This window comes from Lissotriton vulgaris, chromosome 11 (genome assembly GCF_964263255.1).
Source record: "Lissotriton vulgaris chromosome 11, aLisVul1.2, whole genome shotgun sequence".
Lineage (NCBI taxonomy): Eukaryota > Metazoa > Chordata > Amphibia > Caudata > Salamandridae > Lissotriton > Lissotriton vulgaris.
This window is the reverse complement of record NC_141699.1, coordinates 111938498-111954012: the sequence shown is the minus strand read 5'-3', so window position 1 is coordinate 111954012 and position 15515 is coordinate 111938498. Positions and strand designations below refer to the sequence as shown.

Below are 15515 nucleotides of genomic sequence, written 5' to 3'. Positions count from 1 at the left end.
TCTGTGCCCTTTTGATGGGCTTGTGCGAAAGATAAATCTAGGTTTTGCGGGTAGGTGTCACTGGTCTTTGTGTAGCAGCGGCATTTACAAGGTTTGTGTTCAAGCCTGTACCTATTCATGGAGCCGTGAATAGTATGCTCTGGGGAGGTTTTCTGTGTAACTTGGCTCATTTGTAGCTCTATATAAAGTGTATGAAGAAGCAATGGGGGTAATTTAATTTGTGGGGTGTTTGTCAAGAGTGAAGCTTTTGCTCTATAACAGAGGCACAGAGGTTTTGGAAATCTTGTAGATAATGTCCTGCATGTTTAGATTTTATCAACCGAGATTAATCCCATATTAGTGAATGGTCATGGTGTAAACACATGGAACCGTCCAACACCAGTGACCGTAGTGCGCCAGCTCACCCATCCTGGCACCCTCACAGCGGCAAAGGCTTCTATCTGCGCAACAAGAAACCTCCAGGTCCTGCTGTGGGGACTTAGCGAATATCCCCTGCCGTAGCCAGCGTCCGCCCACAGACCCTAAGAGCCGGTTATGCTTCCACTGGTTTCCATCGGCACTCCAGGATTCATCTCTGGTGATTAATCTCTGTGTGGTAATTACGAGACACTATTTATATTTATCTGTTTTTTAAAAGCTTTAAATGTATACCTTTACCTGTGTTTATATTTTTTACCGGTAATATCCCCTTTTTTAACCCTGGTTAAAAAAAAGTCTTTTGTGTTTGAGGGGCGACCTCAAAGCCCCATAGCCCTCTTTTGCTTTTTAACCATACCTTACTCACCTTTTCATCCGTTGCTGTCTACCCTGTTTGCTTTATTTCCTTATCCCTAGCTTTTTACCTTTCACCTCGATATTCTAACTTTGGTTTTTTATTTTGATGTAATTACCTCTAAATATTTGTATCCTAACGTAATTTGAACACATATCATTATTAAACTGGTACTGGAAAGGGACATGTGCAAACCTCTCTTGCACGCTTAGTTCACATGAGTAAAAAAATCCTTCATTTCTGTGGCTTTGTGTTTCTTTTTTTAATTTTTATCCTTTTGGTCTCTCCTTATTCCCTGTATTTCGTTCTGCTCTGTAACTCTGATTTTACTTTTCTCTATCTTTACCTTCTATTCTTTAGGTTAGGATGGTGGCACGTGCTGGTCACTAACTCCTCCTTGGACCCAGTGAGATCCATATAGGTGATGTCTTCCTGCCTGCAGCAACTTTAGCTTCCTGACCCCTTTGTCTCCCAGCATCTTGTGTATTGTCCATGTAGGGCATTCCAATGATTTATGCTGTATTGCCCTTCACTTGTTTGCCAGCATCATGTGCCACTCCTGGACCACTGTGTAACTAATGTATCTCCTGTTCTACCTCACAAGCCAAACTCCTTCCCACATCCTGTTGATTTCAAGCATTTGTCCCATGCATCGCTTTGTATGTAACACCTGTTCAGCACTTATGTTTGAGATGCTAGTCAAATAAAAGCAGATTTAAAATACAGCTGGATTTGGGATGTGTAGTGCAAGAGATTGTGTCGGAGGTGCATTAACAGGGGTTGTGGGGAGTGGGGGTTCGCTCCGGAATGTTTCTACAGGAGAAACTAAAGCTGATATGTAAAATTCCTATAACAACGAGAAGAAAATGAATTTTTGAGATTCTCCAGATGCATCCTGGTCTAAGACCCGTTCCCCATATACCCACGCATCCCTCCCTCCCCTGCGGCCTTCCACCAAGGGCTAACCAGCTCAGTTCATACCAGCAGAGCAGTGCGAAGAGGGTCTCTGATTTATTCATAGCAGTAGTACAGTGCAAGAAAGGTCCCCAGTTTGGTTGTATCAGTACTGCAGTGAAGGTCACTGATTTGTTTGTATCAGTATTACAGTGCGATTTGTTCGTATCAGTAGTGCAGTGAAGGTCACTTATTTGTTCAGATCCGTATTTCAGTGCAAAGAAGGTCTCTTATTTGTTCCTATTAGTACTGCAGTGCAAAGAAGGTCCCTGATCTGTTCATCTCGGTAGTGCAAAGAAGGTCTCTGACTTGTTTATATTAGTAGAGCAGCACAAAGGTTTCTGATATGTTCAGTGCAAAGAAGGTATGCGATTTGTTCATATTTGTAGTCCAGTCCAAAGACTGTCTCTGTGTTCATAGCAGTAGTGTAGTGGAATGAGGGTCTCAGGTTTGTTCATATCAGTAGTGCAGTGCAGTGCAGTGCAGTGAAGGTCTCTGATTTTTTTTAAATCACTAGTACAGTGCTGAGGTCTCTGAATTGGTTATTCCAGTATTACAGTGCACTGTAGAGGAGTAGACGACCTCTTCATTTTGGTAGAATTTGCAGATAATATCCAGCCTGCGTTTTCATTGCAAAAGATGCCCGCTGGGTCTCATTTGCACATTCAGTCTGCAGAATGGAAATCGGAGGTACACAAGCTGGCCAGCTGCAGCACTAGGAGGAAGGAAGGGGAGCAGGCACAATGACCTCACCAAGGGATGGAAAGCATGTCTTGTGAAGGGATAAAATAGGCGGCCGACTTAGGCTTACCCCTGCAATGAACTGTTTGAGATACCCAAGAGACATGCCAAGGATTCGAACCACTAGGAGCAGACTTGTGAAAGGGCTTTTCATGGGGATTTTTGACACTATGCCCACAAGAAACATTGGGTTTCTGACTTTTGAACGCTAAGGAAAGAGGGTGTTATTCCGAATTGGTCATGCTACAGTGACTTCTCATAGAACCCAAACCATGATTTTTTGCACAGACCGTTTGTTCCCATTACTGCAAAATTTCACAATCTTGGCTCGTGTTAGGAACAGGGTGTGAGATATAGTCCGGGCCTAATTATATTGCCTGTGCTGGCAAACTTGAAACTAAACTGAAGCTCAAACGCGATGGGTGCAATGCTTGCAGAAGTCTCAGCTGCTGCGAGTCATTCAGGTCTCATGCCAGCCAATACATGTTTTCCCACCATGCCACTCTAACCCGGAACGTTCCATATGCACATCAAACATAGATAGGAACAGTCCCTCCTTGAAATTCAGGTGCACCCTATAAGAAAACAGACAACTAAAGATTGCCTCCATCCTCATCGACCCTCATCGGTGAGGCGCTGAGCATGGGACCCTCATCTGTGCATGCCTCTTGGACTTGAGGCATGGTAGTGGAACACAGAGGTGATGGATAGGATGCTTAAAGAAGACTCAGCCACTGGTAATCTCTCAAGCTGGAATCCAGTCCATATTTAACACACTGTCTGTCCTTTCTGTCTATAGAGGCTTTTTTCTCCATACCAAGATCTTTGTCCCGCCTCTGCCAATCTTCTTTCAGCCAGATTGAGAGATGTAGATATTTCTCAATACGTGTGACGAAACATTGAAACTCTTTCCATTGATAATTTGTACTATTGCAGACCATGTTAGCGTTATTAAAAAAATGAATGTCCTGGTTGTTTTCAAGCATTTAATCTGTTGGTTCTCAGTGCCAGGACATCCCTTTTGTGTGTACCAGTACGCTTCACAAATATTTGTCATTAATTTATTAGAACTTTCAATCCTGCGAAAGTATGTATGACACACTCCTAATATCCATTTATGACAATGATTCATTTTCTAAGTAGTGAGAATACCAATGAAAATCCTGTCATTTACATATTTTACCAATAATTGGAATCCAGGTACAAAGGCTCCATTTGCCTGTAAATACAGGAACCCATACAGGAACCCCAATGTACAGTTACTACTCCTAACTTGTCAGCCTTCTAACGAGCACATCTAGAACACTCTTCTGAGGTAGGTAGGATCTATTAATGTATCTGAAAGAAACAGGTTAGTATTAGATTCCTTACCTTAGAATATCCCCAGGCGTCAGACTGGATCCGGAAACTTTTGCTTTGCAGTACCCTTGCACGACGGTAGGCGTCGTCTGCGGCTCCGCGTCAGTCGTCGTTGGATCCGGTGTTAGACGGAGATCTGGAGGGTCGGCCGAGGACAAGGGGAGAGGCCTCCGGAGAGGGCCGTCTCCAGCGATCGTACAGACAGGTAACTTCCCCCCCACAGATGTACACCACACAAAGATGAGGTTAACTCTCTTTATATACGATTCTTGAAGCAAGGATATCAGGGATACAGGGAGATCGGGACACGAGGGTCCTCTCAATTCTAGTCTCTGGAAGGGAAAGGGTAGCGGGACAGTCTTGGTACCGGTCTGGTACTGAGGTGGTACGATAGATAGCTCACAATCCTCGAGCTCGGAGTTCTGGAAGGTCGGGCCGCGGCAGCGTCAGCAGGCTCGGTGGATAAGTCTCACTTGAGAAGGGCCGCGGCAGCGCCAGCCGGCAAAGGCGATGGTTCACACAAGGATGGGCCGCGGCAGCGCCAGCAGGTCCCGACGACGATGTAGGTTGCAGAGGGCCGCGGCAGCGCCAGCAGGTCCCAACGAAGAGGTAGGTTGCAGAGGGCCGCGGCAGCGCCAGCAGGTCCCAACGGAGATGTAGGTTGCAGAAGGCCGCGGCAGCGCCAGCAGGCAGGACGTTGATTCACAAGGCAGGGCTGCGGCAGCGCCAGCAGTCCGTCAAGGATGAGTTCTTCTAGGTGTCTCTCGACTCCAGGATACAACTGTCTTCCTGCTCTGGAGCTGCCCCAGTTATAGGTCTGGCCTCCTTTGATGTCCGGACCCTCGCTCTTGGAGGTCGGGAGGTCCGGCATGAGGGAGTCCAGACACCCAGCAGGGGGGTGGAGCCAGTGCCCGGGGAGGCTGGGGGTGATCGGCACCTGGCGGGGGAGAGCCATCGACACTCCTTTCTCCCATTGACCTGCCAAGTGGTCCGCTCACCTCCTGGGTGGATGGTGGTGCCTCGATGTCGGGGCCTGGCCAGGCCCAGAGTTGGGGTCGAGCTGAGGCCACGCGGCCTCGTGGTGCAGTGTCCAAGATGGCGGCTGGGCTGGGGCAATGCTGCCGGTGGTGGCCCGGGCCGGCCGATGTCGGGGTGTTCGGCGGCAGGCGGCCCGTTTGAGACGGGTTGCGGGTTGCTTCTGGGGATTGCCGGGGTGGTTCTTCTGGTGACACCGGGAGAGCCGGTGTCCGAGTCTTTATGATGCGGGGAGGAAGCGGCCCCTTCACGAGGCCTGTCCAACATCCGGGATGACGTCGCCGGAGTACTTAGACGCCGCCCTCGCGCGCTGACGTCAGTTCTTCTTTTTTTCCGCGTCAGCAAGCGCCGATCCAGAAAAAGTAGTACCCTTAGTCAATTTTTGACTAAACTTTTTCGATCATTTTTGATCATTTTCGAAGTCTATCGACTCTGACCTCAATTCGATTCAGGTCCGGCGCTGCTCTCGACGCCGATGGGAGCCCCATCCTTTAGTCCTGAGTTTCAGGAGATGGGTGGCGAGGAGGATTGGGAGGGATCTGAGGACCCTATGGCACAGGAGTGCCTGTCTTATCAGGACTGGGCAGGTGAGCTAGGGGAGGCCAGTGGTCTGGACACCACGCCGGACAGTGATTTTGTCTCCCCTCCTACCGTGGCTACGGAGGAGGGGGCTGCCTATAGTGTGGTGTTGACTCGGGCGGCCAAGAACTTGAGCCTAGAGCTCCCCGTCCCGCTCGTGAGGACTACCCTCCTCATTGAGGTCCTTAAACCGCAGGCAAGCTCGGCCGAGCCTCTGCTGCCGTTTAATGAGGCCTTGTCTGACATTCTTCTGGGCACTTGGTCCAGGCCCACTACAGGTCAGCCTGTCGATAGGAACGTGGCCAGACGCCACTGCCCGACTCCGGACAACCCTTTCTTCCTGTCCACCCACCACACCCCCGAGAGCCTCGTCATCCAGGCCTCTAACGCCCAGACCGCATTCCCGATGGCTCCATCTGATCAGGAATCCAAGAGGTATGAGCAAAAAGGTATTCTCCTCCCTGAGTTTGGGGTTGCGGTCAGCCAACACCGCCTGCCTCTTGGGCCATTACACCCGCCCTCTGGGGGACACGGTCGCAGACGTGCTGCCACAATGTCCAGAGGGATCCAGACTAAACTCGCCCAAGCCCTTGCGAAGGGTTGAGATGCAGCACAGTATTCCATCCGGTGTGGCCTGGATACCACGGACTCTCACTGGGCAGAGCGATGGCAACGACAGTGGTGATTTGTCGCCACGCCTGGTTGTTGAGGGCCGCCAACTTTTCGGCTGATGTCCAGAACACCCTTATGGACATGCCGTTTGATGGCCTTCGCCTCTTTGGCGACAAGGCAGACCATGCGCTTGAGCGCTTTAAGGACTCCAGGGCTGCGGCCAAGCCCTTGGGCCTCTCGGTCTCTCGGCCCCGCGCCAGCAAACGGCTGCCTTTTGGAGAAGATCAAGATGCTGACACTGGCTCAGGTCTTAGCTGCCCTGAACCCAGGAGACTGGATGGTAGCGTTGGACTTGCAGGACGCCTATTTTCATATCCCCGTCCTGCTGGCCCACCGGCGTTACCTGCGGTTCACGGTAGGCCACAAGCACTTTCAGTTTACCGTGCTCCCCTTCGACCTTACCAGCGCCCCACGGGTGTTCACGAAAGTGATGGCGGTGGTCGCAGCTCATCTGCGAGGTTAGGGGTTTCCATCTTCCCCTACCTCGACGACTGGTTGTTGAAGGCGGGCTCGCCCCATACAGTCGTCAGCCACCTCCAGACTACGGCCGACCTCCTGCACCTGGTGAGGTTCTCCATCAACGTGCCGAAGTCACACTTGTGTCCCTCTCAGAAGCTCTTCTTCATCTGAGCCGTTCTAGACTCGGCCATGAAACCTATGGGTGTACGTGCGCTTTCGAATAGTTATTAACATAACATAACTCGGCGCAGTTTCGGGTTTATCCTCCCGAGCAGGGGGTTCGGGCTATTCAGGCTCTGATTCCGATCTTTCAGCCGTTATCCTGAGTCTCGGTCAGGTTGACGCTGCAGCTTCTGGGGCTGATGGCCTCCTGCATCCTTCTGGTGCATCACGCCAGGTGACGGATGCGGGCTCTGCAGTGGGACCTGAAGTTTCAGTGGGCCCAGCATCAGGGCAACTTGTCCGACCATGTCTTCTTCTCGGAGGGCTCTGCAAGACAGTTGCAGTGGTGGTTCACGGACCGCGATTGGGTCAGCGGCAGATCCCTCTCCCTACCCCAACCGGAGCACGTAGTTGTGACGGACGCGTCCCTCCAGGGCTGGGGGGGCCACATGGGAGAGGTGGGGATCAGAGGCCTCTGGTCTCTGGCGGAGTCCTGGCTCCACATCAACCTTCTGGAGCTGCCGGCTTGCACTGAAGGCATTCCTCCCCTCTGTCCGGGGGAGTGTAGTGCAGGTGTTCACGGACAACACCACCGCCATGTGGTACTGCAAGAAACAGGGTGGGGTGGGGTCGTGGTCCCTATGCCAGGAGGCTCTACACCTCTGGCAGTGGCTGGAACATCAGGGCGTGACCCTGGTGGTTCAACATATATTATCAAGAAATAGACTAGGACACTTGTAACTACGTTACATGGAGTGGTATAGAAAACCCTCATAAACGCTATGATTTTTCGTGAGTGCGGTATGTTCTGGTTCTCCGCCCCTCATAGACGTTTGGCATTCGTCATTGGGTAATCTATTCGTGTAGCATGCCAACCTCAAACCATGAGGACCACTCTGGAGCAGCGTAGCAGTGTCCAGAAATGGATTTTGCTGTTACCACTTTTGGTGAATGTGGAGGGTAGAATTATTTTAAAAAGCAAACCTTCACCCAAGTGACCATTTTATTCAAGAGAAAAGGGGGGTGTGATTTGTAATAAAAATTGGGTGTATACTTTCAGATCGAGTTACTGGATCTAGGTATATTTTTTAGAACATATAGTCGACATGTTTCAGCTCCGTATTTACCCAGCCGGGTCTGTGGAGCTTTCGTCAGGACAAAACAACAGTAAGAATACTTACACTAGTTGTGTAGTATGTGGTTGTGGATTTTGTTATATCCACTCAGTTATTTGAACAAGGAATATTTTTCCTTGCTGCTCATTAGGTCAGGCCTCCTCGGGGTTTTAAGCAGGCCGCAGTTTGGAGAGTCTCCGGCGTCTTGTGCTGGCGCTGCCCCCGGACAACACCTGGCAGGTTCCCTGAATGTCAGGGCGGACAAACTCAGCCTTCGGTGCATGATGGATCACGAATGGCGTCTGAAGTCGGACGTGGCGCAAGGCCTCTTTCAGCAGTGGGGAGAGCCTTGGTTAAATCTATTCGCCACAGAAGAGTAACGCGCAATGTCATCAGTTCTGCGCGTTGGATTTCCAAGGCGGCACTTGCTCGGAGACGCATTTTGTCGCGAGTGGAGCTGTGGTCTGTTGTACGACTTTCCGCCTATACCACTTCTGCCCAGAGTGCTGAAAAAGATCAAGCGCGACCGGGCCCAAGTTATCCTTGTGGCTCCTGACTAGGCACGAAGATACTGGTATCCCGAGCTACTCAGCATGTCTGTCGATCCCCCGATTCGTCTGCCTCTTCAGGAGGGCCTTCTGTCGCAGCAGCAGGGGACGGTCTTCCACCTGAACCTGTCCAGTCTCCACCTCCATGCTTGGAGATTGAGTGGCGACAGTTGAGGCCATTTGAATTGCCTCCTGAAGTTTGTGATGTGATTCTGGCAGCCAGGCGTCCCTCCACAAAGTCGGTATATGCCTGCAGGTGGAACAAATTTGTGGCATGGTGCACAGCAAAGGCTGTGGATCCCCTTTCTGCCCCTCTTTCTGAGGTTCTCCTCTTTCTTCTTTCTCTTGCCCAGCAGGGCTCTGCTCTGGGCACTATCAAGGGCTACCTTTCTGCCCTTTCCTGCTTCTTAAGGCTACCGGATCAGCCTTCTTTGTTAAAGTCCCCGATTGTAAATGGGTATCTGAAAGAAACAGGTTAGTATTAGATTTCTTACCTTAGAATATCCCCAGGCGTCCGACTGGATCCGGAAACTTTTGCGTAGCAGTACCCTTGCACGTCGGTAGGCATTGTCTGCGCTCCGCGTCCGTCGTTGGCACCGGGATGACGTTGCCGGAGTACTTGGACGCCGCCCTCGCGGGCTGACGTCAGTTCTTCTTTTTTCCGCACCAGCAAACGCCGATCTGGTAAAAGTGGTACCCTTAGTAAATTTTTGACTAAACTTTTTCGATCATTTTTTGATCATTTTCGAAGTCTATCCACTCCGACGGTGCCTGTAGGGATGCCCGGGTTAAAACCCTGTTCCGACTGCGACCGACTGATGTCGGTTACCGACCCCCATCGCCGATGCCTTCACTGTCTGGGCCTCGACCACAACGACAAGGCCTGCTCCAACTGCCGGGCCCTGACGTCTAAAGCTAGACTGGAGCGGTCCCGCAAGTGACTTGAGCTCCGGCAGTCGGCCCCGCGCCGCTCGAGGTCCCGGTCTGCAAGGAGGTCGAGGGACAGGTCGCGGGGTCGGAGCCACCATAGCTCCGGGAGTCGTCCTCGGTCTTCGGGCTCGAAGTCCACAGGTAAGCACAAGAGGCGTCATCGCTCTTCCAACTCCCGCCCCCCCCCCGAGGCTCGCGCGACGTAGCCGGGGGTTCGGGTGACACCGCCCTCGCGGCTCCACCGGAGCCGCAGGCGTCGCGGCCTGCTCCATACCCGTCGGTCCCTGGGCAAAGCGCGACGCCAGAGGAGATCAAGGCCTTCTTCACGGCCATGAGGTCGCTCACTCCTCCGTCGGGCTTCGCAGCGCCTTCGGGCCCAGCGGCCCCGACTGGGGATTTCAGCCGGTCGGGTACTTTGGCTCCGACGCCGTTGATTACTTCAGTCCCGACGCCACCGGCTACTTCGGTCCCGGCGCCGCAGGCCCCCGCAGGATCCGGATCGTCGCCGGTCGACCTTACGACCTCGCCGACGCCGGCCCCCATTGTGTCGCCTCCGGCGCCGCCTCCGGGCAGCGCCATCCCCGATCCCTCCCTTGATTCAGGTCCGGCGCCGGAGTAGGAGGCTGCCTATAGTGTGGTGTTGACGCGGGCAGCCAAGGTCTTCAGCCTGGAGCTCCCCGTCGCGGTCGTAAGGACTACCCTCCTCACTGAGGTCCTTAAACCACAGGCAAGCTCAGCCGAGCCTCTGCTTCCGTTTAATGAGGCCTTGTCTGACATTCTTATGGCCACTTGGTCCAGGCCCACTACAGGTCAGCCTGTAGATAGGAACGTGGCAAGACGCCACCGGCCGGCTCGTGGCGACCATTGCTTCCTGTCCACCCACCCCTCCCAGAGAGCCTGGTCATCCAGGCCTCTAACTCCCAGACCGCATTCCTGACGGCTCCCCCCCGATCGGGAATCCAAGAGGTATGAGCAATACGGGAAAAAGGCATTCTCCTCCCTTAGTTTGGGGTTGCGGTCAGTCAACACCGCATGCCTCTTGGGCCGTTAAACCCACTCTCTGTGGGACACGGTCGCGGACGTGCTGCCACAATGTCCAGAGGGGGTCCGGACTAAACTCGCCCAAGCAAGAGGGTCGAGATGAGGCACGGTATTCCATCTGGTGTGGGCTGGATACCACGGACTCACTGGGCAGAGCGATGGCAACGACGGTGGCGATTCGTCGCCATGCCTGGTTGAGGTCCGCCAACTTTTTGGCTGATGTCCAGAACACCCTTATGGGTATGCCGTTTGATGGCCATCGCCTCTTTGGCGACAAGGCAGACCATGCGCTTGAACGCTTTAAGGACTCCAGGGCTACGGCCAAGTCCTTGGGCCTCTCGGCCCGCGTCAGCAAACGGCTGCCTTTCGCTCCTTTCGTGGCCAAGGAAGGGACGCCCCCACACGTCCAGTCAGCCACAGGCCGCAGACTACCATCCAGCGCATTGGCGGACGTGGAAACCGCTGTGGCGGCGGTCGGGGGCAACGGAGAGGCCAGTCCACACCTGTCCCTGCAGCATCTGCCTCAAAACCCTCCTAGTCCGAGCTTTCAGGCCCATGTGACGCCAGTTTGGGGCAGGGTTCGCCATCACCACTTCCACTGGCGCACTGTCACATCGGACAAGTGGGTGCTGCAAATCGTCAGAAGGGGCTACTCCCTCCCCTTAGAGGCGACCCCTCCAGCCATGCCACCGCAGTAACACCGCATGTCGGGGGATCACTTGCAACTTGTATAGGAGGAAGTTACGGCCCTCTTGGCCAAGGGGGCCATCGAGCGCGTTCCTGGGCCAGAAGTATGGCTTGGAGATTGATCTGCGACAGTTGAGGCCATTAGACTTGCCTCCTGAAGTTTGTGATGTGATTCTGGCAGCCAGGCTTCCCTCCACAAGGTCGGTATACACCTGCAGGTGGAACAGATTTGTGGCATGGTGCACAACAAAGGCTGCGGATCCCCTTTCTGCCCCTCTTCCTGAGGTTCTCCTCTTTCTTCTTTCTCTTGCCCAGCAGGGCTCTGCTCTGGGCACTATCAAGGGCTTCCTTTCTGCCCTTTCCGCTTTCTTGATGCTACCTGATCAGCCTTCTTTGTTCAAGTCCCCGATTGTAAATAGGTTTTTGAATGGCATCACTCATATGTTCCTCCCTGTTCCTTTTGTGATGCCTCAGTGGGACTTAAACCTTGTACTAACTTATGTGATGTGTGTTCCCTTCGAGCCACTTCATAACTGTCCTCTCCGTCTTCTTACACTTAAGACTGCTTTCCTGGTTGCCATCACCTCTGCCAGGAAAGTGAGTAAGCTCCAGGCTCTTTCATCCAAGTCTCCTTTCCTTTCTGTCCATCCGGACAAAGTTGTGTTGCGGACAAGACCCTCTTTCCTGCCCAAGGAAGTCACAGCCTGCCACATCGGGCAGTCCATCACCTTGCCCACTTTCTTTCCGCCTCCGCATCCCTCTAAAGAAGAAGGTCGTCTCCACCGTCTGGCCCCAAAACGTTCGCTCTCTTTCTATTTGGATCGCACACGCCAGTTCCGGTGGATGACCAACTCTTTGTTGGTTACGTGGGCGCTAAGAAAGGACGGGCAGTGCACAAGCGGACCATCTCTCGGTGGGTCGTCTTGCGTATCAAGGCCTACTACTCTTTGGCTAAGAAGGAGCCTCCTGTTGGGCTGAGGGCCCATTCCACTCAGGCCAAGGCGGCTACTACTACCCTGGGCCGGGGAGTCTCCTTGCAGGACCTCTGTCAGGCAGCTACGTGTGCCTCGCTGCACACATTCGCAAGACACTACTGCCTGGACAGCCAAGTCCGGAGGGATGGCTTCTTTGGTCGTTCCGTCCTCCAGGACTTCCTGGTGTGATTATTGGTTCGCAGTCCCACCACTGGGGTTGGTATTGCTGGGGTATCTATTCTAGGGTAAGGAGTCTAATACTAACCTGTTTCTTTCAGATGAACAAGTTACTTACCTTTGGTAACGATATATCTGTAAGAAACAGTAGTTAGTATTAGATGCCTTACCGACCCACCCATCCTCCCCGTTCTGCGAACCAATACCTAGGGTTAAGGTCTTCCCCTTTCAGGGCCCTAGTTTCTTGGCACCAGTGTTGGTTTTTATCGTGGCTCTGCGTTTCTGGGGCGGAAAAGTTGTGTATAAGAACTGACGTCAGCGCGCGAGGGCGACGTCCATGTACTGCGGCGACGTCATCCCGGCACCAACGACGGACGTGGAGCCGCAGAAGACGCCTACCGACACGCAAGGGTACTGCTACGCAAAAGTTTCCGGATCCAGTCTGACGCCTGGGGATATTCTAAGGTAAGGAATCTAATACTAACAACTGTTTCTTACAGATATACCTTTACTGAAGGTAAGTAACTTGTTCTTCAGTTACTCAATTGGGTGAGGAGGCCTCCCGATGGATTAGTGTGATTTGCAAACACTGGGTAGAAGTTTATTCAATTAGTGGGGGAGGGTGAGTCAAAAGCCTAGGAAATTCCATGAGACTTAAATGAGAACAGGGAACAGTGGACTATTTTGCTACAATATGTGAAGTTATCTTGCAGGTTACATTCAGTTGTATTCTAAGCTGTCATTTATTTTACCCCAGGTCAAGTGACGCAACACCTTTAAGAAGCAATGTAACACAAATGTGTTTGTTCTACTGTTAACCTCTGTATTTGTGTACTCACCAATCTAGCTGTTTATTTCTCACTGTTTAATGTAGCCATCTCTAACAGAGTAATGGGGAAGGGTTTGTCAGACTACCCCCATGCCTCGACCTTGGAAGACCACAATTAGAGCTCATGTCAGATGTTACCTAATCATGCTGTTCCTTTTTCAGATTATTGGGCAGGTGTACGCCGACCCGGACTGTTTGCCACGCACACTGGACTTTGGCCTCAATGTCAGGCTTTTCTGGGAGCGGTATGTACCCCGCGACTGTCCTCCTGCTTTCTTCCCCCTGGCTGTGATCTGCTGCTACTTGGAGCCTGAAAGCAGGTAGGGATACCCATACAGTTTTTTTGATGTCCACTAGCTTGATGTCCACATCCTTTGTGTACCTCATCGTACCCTCGTTCTTTATCACTTTGAAGCATGTGCTTGCCATTTTTCCATTGCACGTGGTGTGCCCGTGAACTTTCCAGGTTTTCTCTTGTCCGCTATCCATTCCAGCATTCACTAGTCCTTTCTTCTTTATGATGTGCGTACTTGCCTAATCCCAGGATGTTCTGATCTTCACTCTGTTCCTAGAATGCACTCATCAGTTCCTATTCTGAGCATGCATCTTTTTTCCATTCACTAGATCAGACTTGCCTTTGTTCACTCGCAACATACCTTCTCATCCCTTTTCCACCTTGCTCTTATCCTCTGTCCTTTCCCAGAAGGCATGTGCCTTCTTTATATTACAGTCTGCACTTGTCCCCTGTATATTGCCAGCATACTCTGGTCCTCTATACTTCCTATACAGGAATTTTTTTGATGCAAACACACTCATCATAAACTCATCCTATGGTTCATTGAATTAATATGAAATTCGTTACTTGTGTATAACAATCGTTTTGGAGCTTGAGATGGTATAGATTAATATGTTATGCATATTAGCATCTAGTGGTGAAGTCGAAAATTCTTTTCCGCTGCCTTTAACAAAAATGTTTCATGGCAAGGTGGGTAATGACTAGGAAGTTTGAGCAGTTGAATTGCTGTATAACGTTGAGATGCAGCTCCACCTTGTCTAAAGCTTTGTGCCCTCTTTTGATCGAATTCTGTGGGTGTGTGTATGTATAGTTTAGTATTTTGACCTCTACGGAAAGAGAATTTGCATGTGATTCTATCTGAAAAACTAAGATTAAGGGTGAGTAACTTGTTTCCTTTGACATACATCTCATAGTTTCACATTTTGTAGAGAGTAGTATCCTAGTGGGCTTGTGGGTCAGTGGTTAAAGCAGTTAAGAACACATTTGTATGTTATGTTATGTTATGTTATGTTACGTTAAATGCGGAGAAGACTGATGCCACCTATCGACGCGTAGATGTACTGCTGAGGGAAAAAATTCTCCGGATCCAGTCTGACGTCTGGGGGTACTTCTAAGGTGAGGAATCCATAACTAATCTGTCTCTTACAGTTACGGAAGGTAAGTAACTTGTTTGTTAATACTTGGTTAGCATAGGTCACTGCACCCTGCTCCATTAGGAGTTGTCTGAGATATACCCTAATTGTAAGCTTAGAGGGAGCATATATAGACGCTTCTAGTAGATGAGTATCATACCTCTGTTCATGGGGCGCTGCTATTTGCTTCCTCATCGAGGATATCCCATTTTTCTGATCACGTTCTGTATCATTGGAATTGGTGGAAAAGGATAAGCAAATTTACTTTACCAGTGTGTTCATAGCGCATTCCCCATGGACCCTCTTTCGGGATTCCTGGATTCATAATTGTAGCATTTTCGGTTTCCAGTGGCTGTTAAGTCTGTATGGTTGGCGCCAAGTCCTGTAAATAGCTAGAACGGAAAAAATTCTTTCTTTTTGAGTGTGTGTGCATCAGATCATTTTCCACTCACCGGGTGTTGTGCCTTAAGTTATTTCCTTATTTTCAGATCCCAGTGTCTGCAGTTCTGACCTTTCTGCACAGTTGGGGCAAATGTTTTCTGTCCTGTTTTACAATCCAGCAAATGGTTGTAATGTTTTTGTTCTGCAACAGCACCATCTTGTCCTTTGCGTCCGTTGCAAAGAACTTGAGAACTTGTACAAACATCCCAAGTCAGCTTGGTCGCTGGAGGTGACAAAATAACTCAAAATAACTCTCCAATATATTGCCTCCTTATCCTATCAGGGATGTATCTGTAGTAATAATCACCAGGGTTTTTAATTCTTACAAGGTTCGCTGCCTCCTCATGTTGTCTGTATACCAGTTCATGTAAGGGCTTCTCTAACTCCTTTGTCACCATCATTAGATCCTTCCAATCCATACTACTTTGTCATCATTGATTGTAAAGCCATTCTTGCTGCGCTCTCAGATTCAGTCAGACAGCCAGAGCTCTATAATTGCAAGACACTGTAGCTTCTTTCATCCGCTTCCCTACTGTTGGAGTTTTTGTTGACAAGTAAAGGTAAACCTTCTGCACAGATAAAAGAATCCTCTCCTGTGGTAAAGGCTTCCAT

The 15515-nt window shown here is 50.8% G+C and overlaps 1 protein-coding gene across 2 annotated transcripts in view; it reads left to right on the top strand.

Annotated features, from left to right (window-relative positions):
• Positions 1–15515, top strand: part of LIMK2 (LIM domain kinase 2) — a 345031-nt gene that overhangs the window by 283680 nt on the left and 45836 nt on the right. For both annotated transcript variants that reach the window (XM_086942843.1, XM_086942844.1), the window contains one exon: positions 13197–13354. In XM_086942843.1, coding sequence (XP_086798969.1) covers positions 13197–13354 — 158 coding nt within the window. The remainder of the gene's footprint in view (positions 1–13196; positions 13355–15515) is intronic.